Source organism: Haliaeetus albicilla, chromosome 2 (genome assembly GCF_947461875.1).
Source record: "Haliaeetus albicilla chromosome 2, bHalAlb1.1, whole genome shotgun sequence".
In the NCBI taxonomy this organism is placed as follows: Eukaryota; Metazoa; Chordata; class Aves; order Accipitriformes; family Accipitridae; genus Haliaeetus; species Haliaeetus albicilla.
In genome coordinates, this window is record NC_091484.1 from 18,203,043 (window position 1) to 18,224,835 (window position 21,793).

Sequence of the window (21,793 nt, forward strand, 5' to 3'; positions counted from 1 at the left end):
TCTTGCCTTCATTTGGCTCATTTGACTGACTTAATGCTTTGCATTTCCTTCTTCAGAGCAGATCCCATCTTCTGGAGAACTTTGAGAAACTTCTATTTAGGGACAGGCAAATAGGTTTTAAAGTTTCTGGGGTTTTGTTCCCTTGAGCGTGGATTATATTACCAGGGACATTTGCATGAAAATAAGTTCTCTGTCTCTCTCAAGAGTTCATCTGCTCCTCTACCTGAGTCAACACCTAAAGTAAAAAATCTTTGTCATATTGCAGCCATTGATTTTCACAGCATTTGATTGTGCTGCTACCAAAAAAAGTAGTGTCTGTTTTGGCTCCAGTCAGACCCCATCCCTCCCCATCACCCCAGTGGGCATCAGCTGGCAGTCCCAGCAGAGATATCGCTTTGCCTGAAGAACGAGTAGGAGACCACAGGCATGCACTGACACTCCCAGGGCTGTGGGGCACTATTCAACTGCCATGAAGCCTTGGGAGCTGTATGCAGATTCCACATTAAAAAAGCACAGACCACTTATTCACACATGAAGTGAGATGTGAGGAGATCCTTCCACTGGTGACATGGAACTCAGTAGCATTGAGAAATCAGTGCTGCACACTTTCTTGAGGTCATATGCTAGTGTAGCCTGTGCTGGGCTTTGGTTCATCTAGCGTTAGCTGCCTGGAAGTTGGATTTGTAGATGGGCTGGGCGAACCCACTGGGACACCTTCAGGCAGCAGGCAGACTGGCCCTCATAAAGCAATACATCCATCTCCTAAGGAGGTATCCCTGGTAGGTGAGACACATGATTCACTGGAAGCCACTGTCTCCCCTCCATTGCTGTATGGAGAGTGAGGGGCAAAGGGTGGCTATGCCTTGGTTCTCCTGGCGATGCTGTCACATGTCTCAGTAGGAAGGTCCAGGTGACATTTAACCCCATGGGTGCTCCTCAGGAGACCCTGGCTTAAGCTTTCCTCAGCACTCCAGGATGGGCAGCATTGCCTGCTGCTTTGACCTTGGTACCTGCTCTACCCCTGGGACAAAGCTCCCCAGCAGCAGTGGAAAAATTCCCAGGAAGAAGCGAGCAGCAGAAAGAGGCTGGAGGAAGGTCTGTTGTATAATGAATTGTTCTAAGTAGAAGCTGGCTATTTTTATCCCCTGTAATTAGATTCTGAACTCTTTGAATCATCATTAATGCAACGCCCTGGAAGCCAGTGGGCCCCCCTTGCTGAATGCCACATGAAGTGTTCCTGCTAATTCAGGGAACATTTGAATTCATGCGTGTAGGCAGACCGACGTCACCTACACCACAGTATACAATTTTTTAAGCTTCTTGCGGCAGGGTGAGGGGAGTCATTTTTCTTCTGCAGGTTGCAAATCATTTATTCCTTATCTAGCTAGTTATTAGCATGTTGCTAGGTTGCTATATATAAAAGCCACCCATGTGTTTGCAGCCAGCTTGGATGGCTGGGCTGAGGTTTACGTGGGAGATTATGGTATGTGGAGCCCTGGAAGAGCTGATCAGCAGAGGGCAAGACTAGTTGACTCCAAAGGGTGCCTGCAGCCCCATCAGGACAGGGATTTCTTCCTTCTGGAGGACTTATGCCCTGAGCAGTCCCATTTTACAGGCTGCTGCTTCTCCTGATGCTTCTACCTGCCTCTCCTGAGCAGCACCTGAATGGCCTCCTGGCCCTTCGTGGCCAGCCCTGCCTCAGTAGTACACGTCCTTCCCCAAACAGTCCTGTTCAGGCAAATGCTGCTTCAAAGCTTATGATCTCAAGAGATGCCTTCCAACCTAAACAAGTCTGTGTTGGACTATATAACAAGGTTGTTATATAAATGCCAGCCAAGAAGCCTGGCAAGAGGGTCTCTGGCTTCTTGCTGGCACCACCTGGACCAAGGTCTGGCTGTATGTCTGGCGCCTGGTGTTTTGCACAGGTGCAGTGATTTTGTGGTGCGTTATGTTCTTTAGATGGAACATGACAGAGGTTAGGATGAGAGACCTGAGCTCTCCCAGGAGGTGGTAGGTTCCTCCCTCCATCCAGCAAGGATGAAGGCCCCTGGGCTGGCATGCAGTGTGGGGGCAGCAGCTTTGGTGTTTCCACAGGGAACAAACTTAGAAACTGTTGGAAAGCTCTGCTGGTGGGAATAGCAGGAATCTATGGCTAAGCTGTGAGAGGGAGGCAGAGAGAAGAGGGAAGCAAGGGAAGGAGGGAATGATGCTTTCATGATTTTGGGGAGAAAGAAGAGCTCTTCAAGTGCCTGTTTCTGGATCAAGGCACTGCTCAGTCAGGGCAGCCATGGCTGTTTGCAGAGGAGGGTGGCCAGGGAGAGGGCATGGACTTCTTGCATGGAAGATGTGTGCCAAGGGCATAGTAAAAGGGATGGAGGTAGCACAGAGCCTGCACCCACTGCTGGCTGTGGGAGGTGAAATGCAGCCACCAGGCCAGCGCTTGCAGCTCCCCAGTTTCTACAGGAGCAGAAGCACCCACATGCAGACTGCAGTCCCTGATGCTGTGAAAGCTGCAGAGGTAGGTCTGACCTCCCTCTTGCCCACCTCCAGTGCCTGGCAAGGCAACCCTGATCCCTGTACCTGGGCCTCCACCATGCACACCACTGGCAACAGCACACCAACACACCATCCACAGCCACAGACATGTGTTTGCCCTCCTGATACAGTCCCAACACGCACGCACAAGGAGCAGAAATCCAGGTGAACACTGGGGTGCTCTCAGAGCTCCCTATGCCCTGCCAGGCTTGGTGAGAAGGAGCGAGCGCTGCCCAGTGAGCCCTAGCACCAGCTGACTCTGCCACGCACTGGACTTGTAAACACCAGCTAATTGCAAAGTGAAATCCTGGAAATGGACTGAAGCAGATAGCAGCAAGGCAAGGCAAGGCTGGCAGGGTAAGGTACTGCATTTCCTCCTCTTGTTCCCTCCTCGCTGAGAGAGGGCAGAGGGTTTCCCCTGTCCTCTGCCCTGTCTTCTCCATGCCCTCAGTATAAGCTACTTTAAGGTGGGTTTGCAGAATTTAAGTGGGGAATTTGGCCCATGGGATACCAGAGACATGAGAAAAAGGGTAGTTTCTCCTGGAAACCCACCTCCACCCCAAAGTTAAAATGGAGGTATGGTGGGCAGTGGCAGGTGGTTTGCCCAAGTCCCTTGTGGTGCAGAGCCCCAGCACAGAAGCTGATCAAAGCTGGTGGTCCCTAACATGGTTGGCTTGCAGAAGGTGCTCTGCCTTCTCACAAGCGCAGGGGCCTCCCAGGCTTTGTTGTTTTGTCTCCTGGGGCTCAAGCCTGTTTGGAACAGGCAAGAAGCATCCCCTGCAGAGCGGTGGTCCTCTGGCTGCTGCCTTCACCACGTCACAGCAACAGGGGAGGAAGTACTATGGGGAGATGGGGACAGACCCGTGGCCAGTGTCTCCGGGGCAGCCATCTTCTCGAGGACACAGTGCATAGCCTCGTGGAGCACCTCCAAGGGGACATGGAGCTCGTCTCCAAGGGTGCAACGGAGGAAGAAGATCTGTTCTCCATGTGCAGGGTGGACAGGACAAGACATCACAGGCTGGAGCTGCCACCAGAGACATCCTGGATGGGTAGTAGAAACTTCAGAGCTTTATAGGATTGCAAAGGCAGACAGGTATCTCCAAGACAGCTCATTGGACTTCTGCCCTGGGTGGCATTTTGACAGACTTCTCACTCACACTTTCTGCCAGGAGTTACAAACCATAATATCAAGGACTCGCCAAACACTGCCTGGCTGGGCAACTGGCTGGATGGAGAGCCATAAGCTAGGCGGGCACATGAGAATGAGGACAGGACAGATAGCTAGGAAATCATTGCTTTGCTAGCGTCTACACTGCATTGCAGCTGTCTCCTCTTCTCCATCCAGTTCCTTTCAGTTACCTTCTGCTCTGCCCAGAGTTCAGGCCAGCCTAATCTCTTTGCTGTTAAAAAGAGCCAGAAAAGCAAATATTTGCAGTCCTTGAAATATCTCTTTACAACAACAGAGGCTTTTCAGCTCACAATGAAGATGTGATTCAGTCTTCCTGAAGTGGAGTGAACAATCTCCCACCAGCGTCGGCAGCCCCTGGACCAGCCCCATCTCCCACTCACAGTAGACAAGCACAGCAGCTGTGGGTCCTACAGGAGGGAAGCATTGGCAGCGCTCAGCCAGGGGAGGAGAGGAGTCCCTGCTGAGCAGGAAGCTTCTTCAAGCAAGGCTATCATCTTCTGCATGATTTGAGATTTCATACACTGCTTGGTGTCTGGAGCTGCAGATGTATTTTGCAGGAGGTGCTGCTGTAAGTAAGTGAATTCAGTGCAGTCAGTCTGAGCCTGCAAACAGGCAGCTCCAGTGCTGCTGTTGTAAACCGTGCCTGAGAGGAAGCTGAATCCAGCTAGTTGGTTTGGGACACACAAAACTGCCATAAATCAGGTCAGGTCATCTGCTGCACCTCAGAGACCTCTGAGCATCAGCAAAGCCACTGGGAAGAGGAAAGGCAACCCCAAAAAAACACAAGCTGAGGGGAAGGAAGGTAATGGAGCCACGCAGCAAAACCAGCCCCTTCCCCTGGGCTCAGGGGTGTAGCCTCTCAATGCCTTGGCAGCCCCGGCTATGACCATCTGCTAACCAGGGTCTTCTCCTGCTGACCACTCTGGGTGCCCTCCCTGTGGTTGGGGGCCGCCCACCTCCTTGCTGTGATGCCTGACTCAGGGCAGGAGGACACAGCAGGGGCACCAGACAGCTGTCCTGGGAGACAAACCTTGCCCAGTTTGTGAGCTGCAGAATCGTGGATTTGTGGGATTTAATTTCAAGCTTTTTCATCCTTCCAAATTAAAAAGATGGCAGGAAAGAGGCTTGTTGGGTTTTTCCCTTCCCTGACCCCATGTCTCAAGAAAGTGCCAAGGATTGCAGAGAGTAATTGAAATGTAATGAAAACAGTTTAATCCATCTTAAAGGGAAACCAACACACAGAGGCTGCAGCCAACACAGCATGGTGGGCACCAGGGGCTAGGGGAGTCCTGACTGCCCCACCAGCCCTGACCTGACACATGCCCAGCAGCAAGGCTGGTGCCCCACACTGTGGCTGGCCATCACGTGAAGAGATGCCCAGGGCAAGCAGGACAGGCAGGAGGACTAGGACCTTTTGGCAGCCCTGCAAGAGCCCACAGGAGGAAAAGGGAGCAATAAACTATTTGCCATATAGAAGTGAGTGTCTGCCCTTGGCAAGAGCACATCAGCCCGGGAGAGAGGGAGCTCCCTGCCCTCCCCTGCTCCCTGCCTTCCCATCCCTTCTGCTCCCACCCCTCCAGCCCCCCCACCAAACTTCACTTTTCCTCCCTTCCCACTTGTCCCCACAGCCCCTCAGTCACTCCTCCCTGCCCCTCTGCTTCTTGAGCTGTCCTGAGCCAGCCTGGCCCCCAGCCCTGCTCTTCCCTTGAAAGCCAAGCTTTCATTGCATTTCATTTATTTTCACTTCATTTATTTAATTTAATTTCATTTCCCTATGTATTTTGAGTCCTAAGGCAGGTTTACTTTATTCTGGAGCCCAGTGAACACAAAAGCAGTGATGCTGATGTGCTTTGTGGTGAAGCAGTCACAGGGCTGAAGTCTCAGGAATGCCTGGGAGATTTCTGCTTCAAATATTGATTGTCCTTTCTAGGAAAAGATGTATTTAATATCAATATCCAGAGACATCCCATTATAATCAAATCAGCGCTGTGTTGTCTCCATAGGGACCGTCTGACTCCTGTAGCGCATGATGCACAGTTTCCATCAGAGCCAGCAAGGCCTTGGGCAGATGAGCCTGAGTGAAGGACCTTGCTGGGAGTCCAGAGCTGGGGCATGGAAGGAAGGGAGGTCATGGCAGGCAGAGCTGAGCCTAGGCAGATCAGGGTGTTATTCAGGGAGGATTTAGGCTCCCTGCTGCCTGCAGGGCTTCCCCTCCAAGTCAGGCAGGGTTGAGCTTGCCCATTCATGGCCATCTGGAATTTAAATGTCCACATGGATAGCTCAGTCTGGAGCCTGTCTTTCTACACCCTGTCCTTCTCTTCTGTCCAGAGGGTTTCCTTTGAGAACATCTCCTGGGGCTTTTTGTCACCAGTCTTCAACTACTGTGCTGATGCCAGCTTGCACAAAGCAGGAGCAAGGCTGCCTGGCACATCCATGAGCCTTTCTTCTGTGGCACTTCTCCAGTCAGCACCCACTGCTGCTCCACCAGCTCACATGGGTGCTGTCCCCTGGGCAAGGGACTCCAGAGAGGCTGATGCACCTAGCTGCTGAAGAGCACAACAGAAAAAGGATGGCACCCACAGGGACCATGAGCAGCTGGTCACCAGTCAAGGCTAATGTTGCATTGGGTGTTTTGGCAAGAAGGGCAGGTTTGGTATCAAAGTTCCCCCAGCTCAGGCCAGGATGACAACCATGTCCTCATACTCAAAACGCATGGGCACTATCCATGTGGTGGACAGGCCTGAGGATCACATCATCTCTCCCACACCACCGAAGCCCAGGCCATGTGGCAGGGCACCAGGTTGCAGGTGAAGGCAGCTGCACCAGCTGCAGGGCCCAGGTCAGCAGCAGGTCTAGAAGACCCACCCCATGGGGCCGTACAGCTTCTCCAGGTGGGTTTCAGGAGAGGTGGGACAGGACTGAGCAAGCCTTGTGTGCAGCCGCAGGATCCCCTGGGGAGAAGAGCCATGCGGGTTCACGTGAGTGCTGGCAGGCAGCTGGCAATGCCTAGAAGTGCGCTCAGCTGAGTTCACCACCGGACAGCTGGTAGGACCCCCGAGAGTGGGATTTGCCAGAGGGGGAGTGGGAGTCTCTGTCAGAGCGGGGCCGGGAGCCCAGGCTGCACTCGCCTGCTGTTTGCATACCACTGCTTTAGAAAGACCAGCTTTGCTTTGCCAACCTGCTGGGAACAAGAGAGTTAGATGGAGAATTTTTAAGAACCATCAAGCCATGGAATACATTGCACTTCTTCTTTTCGTGCTTCCAAACAACTATTTAAAGCCCCAGCTGCTTTGCATTATTAATACATTTTTCCCTGTGTGAGGAGGGAAAACAAGCCTGTCAATTCCTATCATCCTCCAGTGACTACTGACTCCGCTCCCCACACCAGTTCAGTCCTAGCTGCTTTTGCTGACTAGACTCCATGCAGGACAAGCTTCCTGGAGAGACTAGAGTCAAATTTGTGGCTGAACAGGGAGAACCCAGGAGCCCAGACTACCAGCTCTGCTTCTCGCAAGGTCACACCATTATCCTACTACCTCTAGGAATAAGCAAATGATAGTTTTGTTTCTCACAAACTCACTGAAGGCTCTGAGGGTCCAGGCACTATTTCCCCTTCCAGGTGCATGTTGGGGAACATTGGATCATCCTAGTGTTGGAAAATGGCTCTTCTGCACAGACTCCTGATGTCCCAGCTGCCAGAGCAGCCCCTTCATCTTACCAAGGAGCAGCTGTTCAGCTACTTGTACATGTTTTGGGGCCCTGGATTTTGAAAAAGTAGTCTAGGATCTCATTTTCCAGATTTTTGCACCCATAGGATGCTTCACTGTTTGCTAGTTGCCTTTAAGTGACACTCAAACTAAGGCAAAAAGGAAATAAGAAACTAAACTAAAAGGTAAAAGGAAATGAGAATAAGTTTATGCACTACATGATTTCAAAGAGGTTTTAAGTATGGAAAATCAACTCATTGATTGACAACTCATCTATATGTTCATTGATTTTTTTTTAAGCAGCCTCAAAAAGTTTGTCTTTTTTCCCTGTATAACCCAGTGCAGATAAGGATCCCTCCGAGCCAAGCAGGACGGGGTAAGTGCACTAGAGAAGTCTTCAGCGAGAAGCTACCCTGCCCTAAGGGGACCGTCTGTGTCCAGGTGCCCCCTCCACGACCCTGCAGGGATGCCTGTACCTGCTGAATGGGCCACAGATGTCCAACCTCAGCCTCACAGCCAGCTTGCTGTGGCAGAGGAGGACCGTAGCAAGGGACAGCCAGCCAGGCTCAGAGGGTGACACAGCTCCCCCAGGAGCGATGCAGCAAGGCAGGAAAGATCAACTGGGCAGCAACCAGCTTCTCAGGTCAGGCTCTGAGTGTTCAGAAACACCTCTGCTCTCATCGTAGCTACTGAAACAATTTCCTCCAGGGTAAAACATGCCATAAACAAGGGCACTTGTTGAAGAGGAGACGTTTGACATCATATCACATTAGCGCAGCTGTACTCAACACACAGACCAGGGCTGCCAGTCCCCTTCCAAGATCCAGTAACCACAGAAACACAAAGCATAATGCAGAAGATGGGATGCTCAGCTCCAGACTTCCCTTGGCTCAGGCAAGGCCCGTGTGCAGTGTTTGGCAGCAGGTTTTTCTCCAGTCCCCTGAACAAATGGGACAGGAGCAGTGATTTGCTGGCAGTGCCCCTGCTAGCCTTTGTTATGGTGGCTGGGGAAGGGACTCTATTAAATAAACATGTGCAGAGACCAGAAAAATAGCAGCAGCATTATTAGAGCAGCCTGTGGTTGAGCACAGAGATACACAAGCACTTAAACTGCAGCTCGAAAGAATGAATCCTTCCCCTCCTCCTCTCCTGTACACTGTTCTTTCCAGCCCCTGGTCTCCTGCCCCTTCTCCTCCCTCCTGCCATGTCATCTCTCTCCCATCCTGCTTCTCTCCTTCATCCCTTAACCTTGGTGGCATTTGCTTTTAGAGCTGGGACAGCCCTCGCAAGGACACCCCAGTGAGGAGTGGGCTGCCAAAGAGGTACTCGGCAGGCTCTGAGCATCTGTCCTCTTCCTCCAGGTGTAGGGAAGTCTGCGGGGGAGCAGGATCGGCGCTCCTGCAAGGCTCTGCTGCACCACCTCTGAGTGATGGTCTAGGAAACACTGGGACCATGAAGGGCTTAGGAGATAACAGAAGCCGACACCTCTCCGATAACCTGGACTCCCCTCAAGACTCTCTTTATGCCCCCCAGGACAGGAACCCTTATCTCCTCAGCCCCACTGACTCCTTTACCATGGACCCCCGATTCCCAGCCCAGAATACCCTCCATGGCGACTGTCTCCTTCCACTCAACAACCAGATCTCCAACAGCAGCACTTTCCCCCGCATCCATTACAACTCCCACTTTGAGGTCCCAGATGACAACCCTTTTCCAAGCCATGCCCAAGCCACTAAAATCAACCGCCTGCCTGCAAACCTCCTTGACCAGTTTGAGAAGCAGCTGCCTATCCACAGAGACGGCTTCAGCACCCTCCAGTTTCAGAGGAGCGATGCAAAGCACCGGAGTGAGAGCCCTGGGCGCATCCGGCACCTTGTCCACTCTGTCCAGAAGCTATTTGCCAAGTCCCAGTCTCTGGAGGGCCCCACCAAAGGCAACATGAATGGCAAGAAGGGGGCAGATGACCCCAAGCAAAACCGGAGGAGCAAGAGCAAAGACCGAGCGAAGACCTCCGAGCCCAAGCGCAGGACCAGATCCAACATATCAGGCTGGTGGAGCTCAGATGACAACTTAGATAGTGATACCTGCAGCTACCGCAACCCAATGGGCCTCATGACACTGGGCCGGCAGCCGGACCACAGCCAGCCGAAGTATTTCATGCACGCTTACAATACCATCAGCGAGCACATGCTGAAATCCTCCAAGAGCAATAATGACCTCAAGGTCACCCCTTGCACCAATATCCCCATCAACAATGACTCCAACTACATTAAGAGAGGCTCCTGGTCCACGCTGACACTCAGCCATGCCCGGGAAGTGTGCCAGAAGGCCTCCGCCACGATCGACAAAGCACTGCTGAAATCCAAGTCCTGCCATCAAGACTTGGCCTACCACTACCTGCAGGTGGGTGCAGCGGTGGGTTATGGCCCATGCAGGGAGAGCGCAGGAAGACAGGGGACACCCTCCCAGTAGACACCCTATTGCGCCATAGATCTTATCAAACAGCTCCTGATGGTTCAGCTGCTATCTCAAGTCACATTGCCAGGAGAGGGCTGGGGGTGTGAAATTCACCAAGGCCCCAGGGACAGACCACCACACTTCCCACAGGGACACTGGTACAGATCCCCCAGCTGCAGCGCTGCCCCAGGACCCCCCAGCCCCTGTGCTGGACCATGGCAGCATGAGGAGGAGGTGATGTGCCCATGCCACAGCCTCGGCAGCCTCTGCTGTGATCCCCATTTGCTGCAGGACCCCAGCATGCCCCCGCTGCCATCCCAGACCCCACAGATGCTGTGCTGGGGTGGACTCTTGGGCAGCCAGGCAGGTAGCTGCCCACACGTAGCTGTTTCCGCTTGGCGCCCAGGCAGCGGGCATGCCGATGGGCTGCGGCTCATATCCCACCCGGACACAGCTTCCCTGCCTCTGGCCAAGCACTGCCACCACCCCACAGTCTAAAGGTCACCAGTGATAACTAATGCTTAACCCTTTATATCCACACATTGCAAGGATGTGCCGGCGTGCCCAGTAAGCCCCACTCTACAGAGCTTCCCCGGAGCACTGGTAGGACCTGCAGCTCCATGGGGCATGGCTGCCTTAGCTGCTCACCCACCTGCAGGGCAGGGCTGTGGGACCAGGAGGGCAGTGCCAGCCGCCCCGCTTGCATGGCAGAAGCCTGCATGGCTAATGCTGGTTTTAACTCCCTCCGTCACCAAAAGCGCCAGGTCACTGTGGCAGTTTCAAAAAGTGGCGCTTGAAGAACATAAAACTGGTTGTGCCCTAGACAGAGGCCCTAGACAGAGGAATGAAGATAAATAAGCCAGGCCTAGATGGGGGGAGGAGGGGACCAGTCTATGTATGTAAATCTCCAGCATCCTTTTTAATGCAAAGGTGTCATGGGCTCCCCTGGCTGTGGCCAGTGGGCTTAGAAGCTTTAAAGAGCAATGAATTATTGAAGCACACTCCACTTCCAATACCTTGCTTGCCACAGCTGCAAATCAAATTTCAGAGGGATTTATTGCATCAGGGATGTCATCAGAAAAAATGTTCTCGGCCTGGTTTCTTTTTCTTTGCCCCCCTCCTTTCAGTTAAGTGTTAGGAGGTTAAAGAGCTGCAGGCAAAATATCGCTGGCACTGTTCCCTCTCCGGGTGTGGCAGCAGAGCCCAGCTCAGGCAGCCTTGGGTGCCGAATGCAACCCCAACAGCCCCTCACCTCCTGGGGTTTGGCCACGGCCAGGGGTACGAGACTGCCCTGCTCATTATTCCCCACCCATGTAATGAGCCTCCGTTTCTCGACAGCCTGACGGAGGGCTGTGGGCACAGCTGGGTGGCGTGAGCCCAGCCAGCAGCTGGGCAGCCCCACCGCTCGGCTGGGAGGACACGGGTGCCGCCCCGCTGCAGCCGAGCGAGCCCCCGCGAAGGTGGGACCAGCCCCTCAGCCCTGGGCCAACCGACGCAGGCAGCGGCCAGGTAGGGATCTTGTTTTGAGGGGAAGCTTTTGCCCAGCTCCCTCCCTGCCCTGACCCTCCTGGGACCATCGGATGGGGTCGGCAGCCTGTGCCACCACTCGGAGCGGGAGCAGCCTGGGTAGGGAGCAGCCAGCAGCCACTGTCAGCATGGCTGGAGGGGCACTGGGGGATGCTGGTGTGTGACCGGCATCCCAAGCACCTGGGGCAGCCCCCACGGCCGGCGGCAGCATCTCACCAGCAAAGCCAAGACCCTGGGCACCCAGTCCAGAAAACATGATGTTCAGTGCCCATGCAAGCTGACAGGTCACAGATGCTCAGGCTGACCTTGCCCTCAGATGCCCGGTGTGAGCCCTGGAGGGCAGGGCACAGGGCTTGGGGCCCTTGGGGTAAGATGGGGTGATTGTATCCAGACCCCTCCTCAGCATGGGAAGGGGACTATGCTGGCAATGGAGAAGTCACCTCTGGAGCCTGGAGTGTGGAAAACATCCTTTTGCAAGGCCACATGTTCCCCTGCCATGTGCTCCTCCCTGGAGCAGGTTGAGCCCACTCCCTGCTTGTGCCATGGTGAGGGACGGCGTGCATCTGCCTGCCCACAGAGCCCGGTGCTTGGGGAGCATGGAGGCCCTGCCCTGCTGTGGACAGGGCTCCTGCAAGGCAGAAATGCCTGGTGGGTCCCAGAGGTGGAGAAGTTCCTCTCTGACATGAGGGAGGACAGGAGGAGTGGGATGGGGACAAACAGGACCGCCCAGCCTCTGGGCTGGGATAAGCTCCCAAGGCTATTCACCTCCCCTGCCCCATTTGCAGGCTCCGGGTAGTCTTGGGGCTCATCAGGGACTACTGGAGATCCATGTCATGTTTCCAGACCCATCCCCAGACTCAGACGTTGGAGCTGAGAGTGGGTGATCACCCAGCCACACGTCCAGCCCTGTCCTGTCAGGGTGGGGGGTTTCTCAGGAGCAGTCCTCAAGGCAACACAGCACTGTCCTTAGAGCACAGTCCCCAGGGAGGAAGGCTGTGCTCCCTGTCCTCTCTTTTCCCCTCCCCATGGGCCCCACATGCGGCTGGCAGTGCAGGGGAGGAGGCTGAGGTGTCAGGATGCCAATGGCCAAGGAGCTCCTTGGAGTAAGAGATACCACAGGCCAGGGGTGAACAGGAGCAGGCAGGGCTGAGCAGCATTTCTGCCCCAGACACAGAGTCAGCCCCATATCCATGGATATCAAGACCACATCAAAGGGATGGGCAGTGGTGGGGCTCCCAGGGGACAGAATCATACCACAGGCACCATTAGCCTGATGCATGATCCAGATTAGCCTCCCCAACCACACTTATAGTGAGACCACACCGAAGCTTTCTTAACCCCCAGCAGCCCCAAAAATAAATTCGTAATCCAGGGTGGGTGGCCTGTTCAGTGCCAGCCACTCTGCAGATGCTGGCTGCCCTCATGCCAGCCCCACAAGAGCTCCCATGGGGCAGGAAATCTGGCCCAGGTCCTTCCCAGAGGGTGCCCTGCCAAAAGGACAAATGGGGTCCATCAGCAGCCTGGGCTCCAGCTTTCTTTCTTGAGGACATGCCTGAGACCACACATAGCCCTCGGGACACCACAAGGGATCTGGCTCTGGAGGGAGCAGCAGTGTACCCACATTGGGCTCAGTCTCTGTATTGGAGCCTGGCTGCATGGCACGTGCATCCCTGCACTCTGCGTCCAGCCCTGTGGGTGCCTCAGCAGGTGCATTCATGTGTGGTGCATGTCTGTGTGTGATGGGACTGGGTTGCATGTCAGAGCTGGCACACGTGCAAATGGAAACCCTGTTTGCTGTTTGCTCTGCAAGTCTCTCTTTCCCAGACCTCACCAAAGCGATGGGAGCAGTGAAGCTCTTTTGCCCCTGCCCAGCACCCAGGATTGGAGTTTTCCCCTTCCCTCCTCTCTCCCCTCTGTTAATGCTCCAGGTAACTGAGGAATGCCCCAGGCAGAATTAAGGCAGGGGGAAAACTGTGTGTAGCCCCTTCTTTCCTTTTTCCTCCACGCTCAGCTCATGACATGGAGAGCAGAAGAGCCAGAAGGCATTGCTTCCTTGCAACATGCAGTATTGTGGCAGGATGGTGCCAGTGGAGCCCAGTTCCCCAGGGACAGACATATGCCTGGATCCCACATGCCTGCCCCACAGGGCACTGTATGGACCAAGCCCGGGCAGAAAGGAGGATCCGCATCCTGAAGCCTGGCAGAGCATCTCTGCCGTCCACTCCTCCCCACCTGGGCAGCCACTGGGCAGGGTGGATCCCCAGGCCTTCTGTGCCAGCAGCCACCGATAAAGGCTCTTGACCTCGGTGTCCTCTTGCTCCCGTCCCTTTCACACCAACCAAACCACCATGGGCAGAGCCAAGCCTACATCTGGGAGAGCAGTATGAAGAGCAGCAGGGCTCCTACAGCCTGTGAGGAGCCTCCTGAGCTTCTCTGTGCCAGGCCTAGGTGCAATACAAGGCAGCCCTCATTTCCACTTTCTGTAATACACATGTTGTGATCAGAGCCCAGGGTCTCAGCTGCCAGGAAAGTTGCTGCCATTGAGGTGCTGCACTGGCCACCATTGACAACAGGAGGTGCTTTGAGTTCTTCACCCCTATGGCAGAGCTTCAGAGACTGTGGGACAGCTCCTCACATCCTCAGGTGCCTGAAGGTGCACAGAAGCACTCTGGAGGATCCAGAACTGCGCCTCAAGTACCTGCACTGCTTTTGAAGATCCCCAAGAGCACCTACTTGTCTTTTCAGGTGTGGCACTTTTGAAACACTTGCCCTGCGCTCTGTCCCATGGGAGCAAGAGCTGTGGGAGTCCCTGTGGACTCTGTGCCAACAGAGGCAGGACACGCTCCAAACTGGGGCACCAGATTCAAAGGGTGTCCTGCTAGGCATCTTCCTTCCCCTTGATGCTGCTAAACTGGAATGTGGAGCACCTTGAGAACAGCTTTGTTTATTGCAGTCTTGCCAAGACGCAAAGTAGAGGAGAAGCATGGGAAAGGAGAACTAAGGCAGCTCAGTTAGGACACGCGAGGCTGTCACAATCCGACAGGGAAGCTGGTGGAGGCTGTGCCTAGGAGAGGGGCAGGGTCCATATGAGGCAGGCAGTGCTGGGGATGCTTGGCTCACTCTGCTGTAGACAAGCTGCACCAGCAGAGACATACTGAAAACGGTCTTTGTGTTGCTTTGCCTAGAGCCGAGAGTGCCCAAGGCTAGGAGGCAGATGCACAAGCCCACGCAGAGCTGAGCAAGTCCCAGACCCTGCCCTCAAGCAGCAGCAGCAGAGCAGCTGCAATAGCCTGGGGTCTTAACTGAGCAACCTGGTCTAGTGGAAGGTGTCCCTGCCCATGGCAGTGGGGTTGGAACTAGGTGTTCTTTAAGGTCCCTTCCAACCCAAACCATTCTATGATTAATGCTTCCTCTGTCCTTGGGCTCACTGGGCTGAGCCCAGCACCTCTCACTGCCCCACAAAATACAGCATTTACCTCTGCATAGGGGATGGCTGTGTAGTCCCCTGGCCCCTGCTTGGCATGCCTGGCTGCTGGCAAGCTCTCACCTCCTTAGCCAGGGGCTGCAGACTCCAGCCCTCTCTGACACCTCGCTGGCCCAAGACCCTTGCAGGCAGGAGGCTGTGATTCATCCTGAGAAGAAGGCAGGCAGCAAAATGCAGTCTCAAGTCAGACCTGACGCCAAAGCAATGGGTATAAAAGTGCTTCTCAGGGGCCCTGTCTCCTTTAGGAAAGGTCAGAGCCAGCCACCCCAGTGACCTGTGGAATCTCTCCCATAGCAGGACTCAGCTGGAGCCAACAGGGTCCCTCCTAACTGGCCTCAGGGCCACGCAGTGCAGGCAGCTGAGCTGGGGCAGAGGGAGTGCTCCCACCCAGGAAAGAAAGGGCTCTCTTCTCTTACTTTTGTAGAAACCTGCAAGGTAATACCCAGTAGCTCCTGAGCTGGGCGGTCTTGTAAGCAGCCAGCCTAGAAGCCATTGCCAAGCACGAAGCTTGCAGGAGGCAGAGTGGTAAGAGCTGGGAAAACCTGCAGCAGCAGTGAGCAGGGCCAGGGAGGCCTGGCCAAGTTTGTGTCTCACCTGTGAGACTCGCTTCACATCAGTCCCCACTTGGATCTTGCATACAGACAACATGATGCCCCTGGCTCTCTGTTGCATGTCCCCCAGTAATATGGGTCCTGGCTCATGAGCACACATCATGGTGGGAGCCCTATCACCAAAGCAGTCCCACAGGCTGTTTGGGTTCTGCTCCACATAGCGCTGGGATCACCCCTTGCCTTCTCCCAAACACACAGAGCAAGCAGCAGGCTGGCAGGACATGGGCTGAACCCCTGGTTCCTTTGAGCAGAAGAAAGCCCTTGGAGTGAGCTAAGCTGTTGCGTGTGGATTGAGCCTGTATCTGGCACATCCCAGGCCCTCTCAGGAGAATGAGAAGCCACTACCTGCAGATCTGAAGCTCATCTGAAGATGTTGCACCCCAGCAGCAGCAGACAGCACCCTCAAGCCAGCTATGGCTCCCACAGAGCATGCCTGCTTTGAACAAGGAAGGGAACAGGAACCACGCAGCGCTTAACAGCTCTGGCTCATCACAGTTAGCTGCAACACAGCTCTGTGCATCCCCAAAGCACTATATAAACACTGGCTGATTAATCCCACAGCTCCCTGGGGAGCTGGGCAAATCCAACAGATCCATCCAGCAGAGTCAACATCGATGTCCTCAGCAGCATGAGCTGCGCTCAGCACAAGACCCTTTACTGCTCCCCATGGTGTTCCCCAACCAGCCTGCTTCCCACAGCAGACTGGGGGGCCTCAGGCTGTCCTGGTGTCTGCATGGTTTGCACATTGCTGCATTCCTCACATCTTCCCTTGCTTCTCCTTGACCACGTCTCCTCAGCTCAAGGGCAGGTCAAAGGCCAGCTACAAACCAAGTTAGCCATGAAACCAAGGCTTGCTCTTGGCAACTCAGGTTGCCCCATCTTTCTCCTGGCCTGTCCCACACTACGTATGTCTCTTGTCCTGATCAGTCCAGGGCTGACATCTGGCTCTGCTGCTGGCCGAGCACCTCCAATCACCTATACAAACCTTTCACAGGACAGGCAGGCGGTGGTGTTGATTACTTCAGTTGCTCAGTGCTTCAGGCCTCTAGTGGAAACATCAGCTTGCCCATCTCTAATGAAGGACCAAGAGACTATGTCTGCCTTAAATTAGTTGCAGAGTTGTCATGTCAGTGAATTTAGAAGTGCTTTTCTTGCACAAGGTACTACTCATCTCTGTGCAGAAAGGCCAGCACAAGGTCAGTGTGCCCGAGCAGTTCTAGAGGGACTTGTGAGGGCCTGGCTTGGCTTCAGAAATTAATTTCAGACACTAAGAGTCACATTCAACTCAGAAACCTTAAAGGGTGTTGGACCTAGTGAAGGTCTGGGCTCTGATCCACAGGTCCCTGTCTACAATAGCTCTTGATTGCCTTGGCCTGAACAGTATGTGCACTTTACGCTAAATGAGCTTGGTCTTTGTGTTGAACAACTGTGTGCCACTCCTGTCCCAATGTCCAGCGCAAATCTCGTGAGACTCTTCCCTCCCCATTATGTCTGGCAATGTGCAGCTTTTATCAACTGTGTAAGCATGGTCCAGTGTGAAGGTGGTCTGCAGTGGTGGGGGGTGAATGGCTCTGGGTAGATGTGCTAAAACAGAGGCAATCAAATGTAGGGCAGCCTGGCATGAACTAGTAAGGGAGGGTCGGAAAGGAATTGCGTTGCCCGTTCCCACTACACTCCAGCTGAGGGTCCAATGGTTGTCCTTGCCACCAATCCCTCCAAGTCCCCATGATCCCTCTGGGCCCAGAGCTGCCATCCCTCACAGCTGCTCATGCTCCCCTTACTTTTGCAGGTGCCTCAGGGGGAGTGGAACAACACGCTGTCTCGGGACAAAGACAGCGAGATCCCGTGCCGGCGCATGCGGAGCGGGAGTTACATCAAAGCCATGGGGGATGATGATAGTGAAGACTCAGAAACCAGCCCCAAACCATCCCCGAAAACTGCAGCTCGGAGGCAGAGTTACCTCAAGGCCACCCAACAGTCCCTGAGTGAGCAGAACACCACACAAAGGTAACGCTGGAGCTCCTCCACAAGCTCTGCGCAGGTCCCCAGGGGCCATCCCAGAAGCAGTCCTTGGGGTCTAGCCAGCAGCACCCACATGGAGACCCCATGTGGGGATCAGAGCACAGCAGGGCTCCTGCACATCAGCTCAGATTGCCCACAGGGCAGGCAGATGAAGAGACAAGCAGGACAGGACATGTGGCAGAGGAATGGAGAGAGCTTCCTATCCTGGTGACTCCAAATAGCCCTGGTGGTAGGACCCTGCTCCAGGTCCCTGTTCCCTCAGTGATGGGCAGGGCACTCCTTTGATGGAGCTCTGTATTTCCTCTCTAAGCATCTGCTCCTCCAAGGGAGTGCAGAGATCCCAACCCCATGATGCTATTTAGACATGGAAGATGCTCAGCTGGCATGGCTGAGAACACTTGGCATGCAGCCCATGGGCTGCTGGGACTATGCCATCTGCTTTGCTCCACAGGTGTCCCAGCGACTCTCTGAGACCAGCCAGAATGTGCCCTGTTGGCACGCTAGGCTGGGTAATATCCTGAGGCCAGGAGAGATGAGCAAAGAGGTCTGGGACCAGGTATTGAGGAAGACCCACAGTGGCTTGAGCCAGATAGACAGCAGAGCAAGAGGAACACAGCAAAAGCTTACTGGGCAAGAGGCTGGACCTTGCAGGATGGGGTCTGTGTCACCACCTGACTGGAGGTGATGCTGTGCCATGTCTTCACCAGCTGCTCTGCTTCCTGGGACAAGGCACCCAGGGGCCCTAACAGGCTGTCAGTGTTTCAGATGCTGCAGCTCAGGAGGTTGTGAGCAGCACAGAGGGGCAGGAGGAGGCAGGAGCCACCGTGGATGCACTGCTGATGTTCAGCAGACAGAGCCAGAAGGAAGTGGGGGTGCAGCAGGCAGTGTGGAGACCCCTCATGGTGGCTTCAGGTTGCAGACCAGATGCTGCTTTCTGCTGAGAGATGGTGACAAAATTAACTGCAAGGAGCCCTGGAAATGCCTGCTCTGAATCCATCCCTGTTCGTTGCCTTCACATCCACTTCAGGGGGAGCAGAGTTGGGGCCAGGGGTCTCTGATGCAAAATACCCAAGAACTGGAGTTCTTCCTGTCTTGGGCTCATTTTTCATTCAGGTCATGTCCATCAGGGTATGCCCTCACCTGGGCTGCTGGGGTCCAGCGGAGCCCACGGACAGGTAGCTTTGAGGAAGGGGCTAAGTCAGGGCAGGGTGTTTGAGCCAGAGGGGCAGAGCTGGCAGAGCAGTGGATGCAGCTATGTGGGAGAAGCAGGGTCCGGGCAGGGCTGGGCTGGACGCAGCCATTGCTGCGAGTGCTTGGTCCCCAGCAGGAGATTTGCTGGAGGGAAGTATCCTGCCTGGGAAGGAAGGGGCTCCGCAGCTCTTGGCGCTGCGCTCCAGCGCGGGACATGGCACCCTGCTCTGCCCGTCCCCGATGCCCCAGGGTGGCCAGGGGTTGGGCCGGGCCCAGGACAGGCCGGAGCGTCAGCCAAGCCGGCGCCGGAGCATGAGCACGGCTGCCATCTGCCGACCACCCCCTCGCCTCTCCAAACCCCCACCCCCAAGGATGCTTTTCGGATGCTGTGGCCGCTTTGGTTGCTGCGGGGCCTCCCTGGGTGGCACCGTGCCCTGGCACACCCTTGGGACAGCAGCGGGGGACCGTGCCCTGGCACAGCCCCATGCCAGCCCTGGCCAAGATCCTCGGTCTCCTTGGCCAGAGCTGCTGGGGCTCTTTCTGGGCTCCGCCAGTGGAGGGGTATTGGACCTGTGGTTTGGGATGGGAGGGACTGCAGGGAGGACAGTTGGAGCCTTAGCCAGGACTTGGCACAGAGGAGTGAGACCCGATCCGTCCCTATGAGAGGGTGTCTGCCTTTCCAAAGTCTGTTACCTGCTTTGTGACTCGGTTTCCCCACAGGCAGGCTGCAAGGCTAGGTCAGGATGAAGCCCAATGGGATGGGCATGGGGGGCTGACAGGGACACTGCCTGCCCCAGGACACAACTGACTCACACCATGGGTGAACGGCGAGCTCATGGACAAAACCCTCTCAGGCAGAGGGAAACAAGGCAATAAACAGATAGTCCAGGGTTTGGGGCACCACATTGCCCTTGGCCGCTCAGCAGTGGGTCCGCTGCAGACTGGGAGTCTCCTCCATCACCCCTGGCAGAAAAGACTACTCCCCACTCTCATCACACCCCAGGATGGAGACTCAGGAGGTGCCACAGTCCTTCCTGGAGGTCCACACACTGCACAGGCCTCCTGCCCAGCTGGGACACACTCTGCCCTCAGCTTCGCTGTCCCCCAGGCTGGTGAAGGACAGACCTCTGCACTCACAGCCCTGCCAGATGCAGGGGAAGTGGCACCCCAAGGGTCCTCTGAAGGGACCATGGGCAATTCAAGAGGGAGAGTCCCCACAGCTCGCCCAGGCTGGTGTGGCTACTGTGTCCTCCACCATGTTCCACCTGGTCTGTGACAAGGACTTCCTCACGCAGGGTTTCATGGTGGAACAGAAGAATGGGAAAGTCCCATCCTTCCCACTTCCCTCCTCTTCCTCTCACATCCCTCCCATCCTTCCACAACCCTCCCGGCCCCATGTGCAGAGTCCGTAGTGTGGTCTTGGCTGGGTGGGGCTCAGTGACAGCCCTGCTCTTTTCCTGATGCAGAGGCTGCTGCTGAGCCCCAGGGCATGGAGACAGTGCTTCTCCCAGAGCCTGCAGCAAAAGCTGCTCTGGAAATACCAACCCCCCTGCTTCTGCAGCACTGTCATTCAGGCTTGGCTCCCCTTGAACTTCTTCCAGATAATCTTTTGGGTTCCTCTACACAAATTAAAAAAAAAAAAAAATCCTGCAGATGTTTCCAATTGCAAAGTCCACAAAATACCATTTAAAAGTTATTTCTCACCCCACCTCTTGCACCCCCTTCCCACTAGTCCAGGCAGGGAAGAGCTGGCTTCCCTGACCCTGGCCCCCAGCATCAGCCTGTGCAAGAGCTGGTGTGTCACCAGGGCTCTGACTCTGGGGGCTGGCACAGATCCCATGTGCTCCCTGGGGTTCAGCTGGACTAACCTGGCATCGGCAGTGCATTCCTGGGGGCAGCGGGACCCAAGGTCTTGTCCCCTCTCCTTCCCCTGCACCCCACGAACCTTCACCCATGTGCCCGACTCGATAGCTCAAGCCAGGAGCCAGCAAGGTGAGAAAGTGCTTCCTTCTACTCCAGGAGCTGCAACAGGGGCCGAGTGGTGGATGCAGTGCCCAGCATCGTCTCTGTGCGGCCACGTGTGCCTGTGCCTGGCAGAGGGTGCTGTGGGCAGGGGTGGTCTGGCTCACCTGGCAGGGCGGCAGCTCCAGCACAGCCCCAGCGCTGCCCCTGCTGTGGAGACACCCCTCACATCCTCTCTCTCTGCTGGCAGGAGCCTGGACCGCCTGGACTCTGTCGAGATCCTCCTACCTCCGAAGTTCCCAACCTGGGAGGAAGAATACAACCAGATCTCCGACAGCGTCAACGAGTCCAGTTGCATCAACCAGGTGAGATGCTGGAGCGCTGAGCCCCGCTGAACCAACACACCCCAGTGAGAAAGGAAGCCAGCTGAGGGGAGAAACATCTTTTTCCCCCTTCAAAACAAGGCACTGACTGTGCTCCAGGAATTGCACATGCTATTCTCTGGCAGTTTTACCAAAGTATCAAGGCCAGCTCCTTAATTCTGATTCATATTAGACCCCCCCTTCCTCTAGCTTTGCCTCCTCTCAGCACTGCTGGTGCAGCTGAAGTCACTCTGTCATGGTCACAGGTATGGTAGCCCGGAGCGATGCTTCACAGCAACGGGTGAAGCTCAGGGCTGCTCTGAGCGCAAGGTCCCACCATGTCACCAACCAGAAGCCACCTGCAAGGCTGGTCTATCCTGCTGCAAGCTCCTCCCACCCCACTGGGTGGGTGCAGAGCCCAGGCCAACCTCACCTGTGCAAAAGGTGGCATCCAGCCTGGGACCCTGCAGTGGGTCACCAGGTACAGTAACCCTCCTTAGCTCTGAGGACCTCATCTCTTGTGCAGCAGACTGGACTGAGGAACAAGGTGCCTGTAATTCGGGAGACTGTCCTGCCAGCTATGTGGGGATGTCTCCCTTGAAAATTCCTGTTCCCCTGGGAAGGGCAAATCCAAGAATGCCGAATGCCAGTGAGGCACTGATGGTGGGTGGCAAACCCCTTGCCATGGGGTGGGCTCATGCCCTGACCCCAACCTCTGGGATGCAGTTGGTGCAGACTGGGGTTGA

The 21,793-nt window shown here is 55.2% G+C and overlaps 1 protein-coding gene across 3 annotated transcripts in view; it reads left to right on the forward strand.

Moving 5' to 3' along the window:
• The window catches only part of DLGAP4 (DLG associated protein 4), a 150,867-nt gene that overhangs the window by 69,428 nt on the left and 59,646 nt on the right, over positions 1-21,793 (forward strand). For 2 of the 3 annotated variants that reach the window (XM_069808068.1, XM_069808061.1), the window contains 4 exons: positions 8,793-9,834; positions 11,227-11,397; positions 17,300-17,517; positions 20,936-21,050. In XM_069808068.1, coding sequence (XP_069664169.1) covers positions 8,884-9,834; positions 11,227-11,397; positions 17,300-17,517; positions 20,936-21,050 — 1,455 coding nt within the window. In that variant the 5' untranslated portion in view covers positions 8,793-8,883. Of the gene's footprint in view, positions 1-8,792; positions 9,835-11,226; positions 11,398-17,299; positions 17,518-20,935; positions 21,051-21,793 lie in introns of those variants that run through there. The other variant, XM_069808074.1, reaches the window with a different exon arrangement.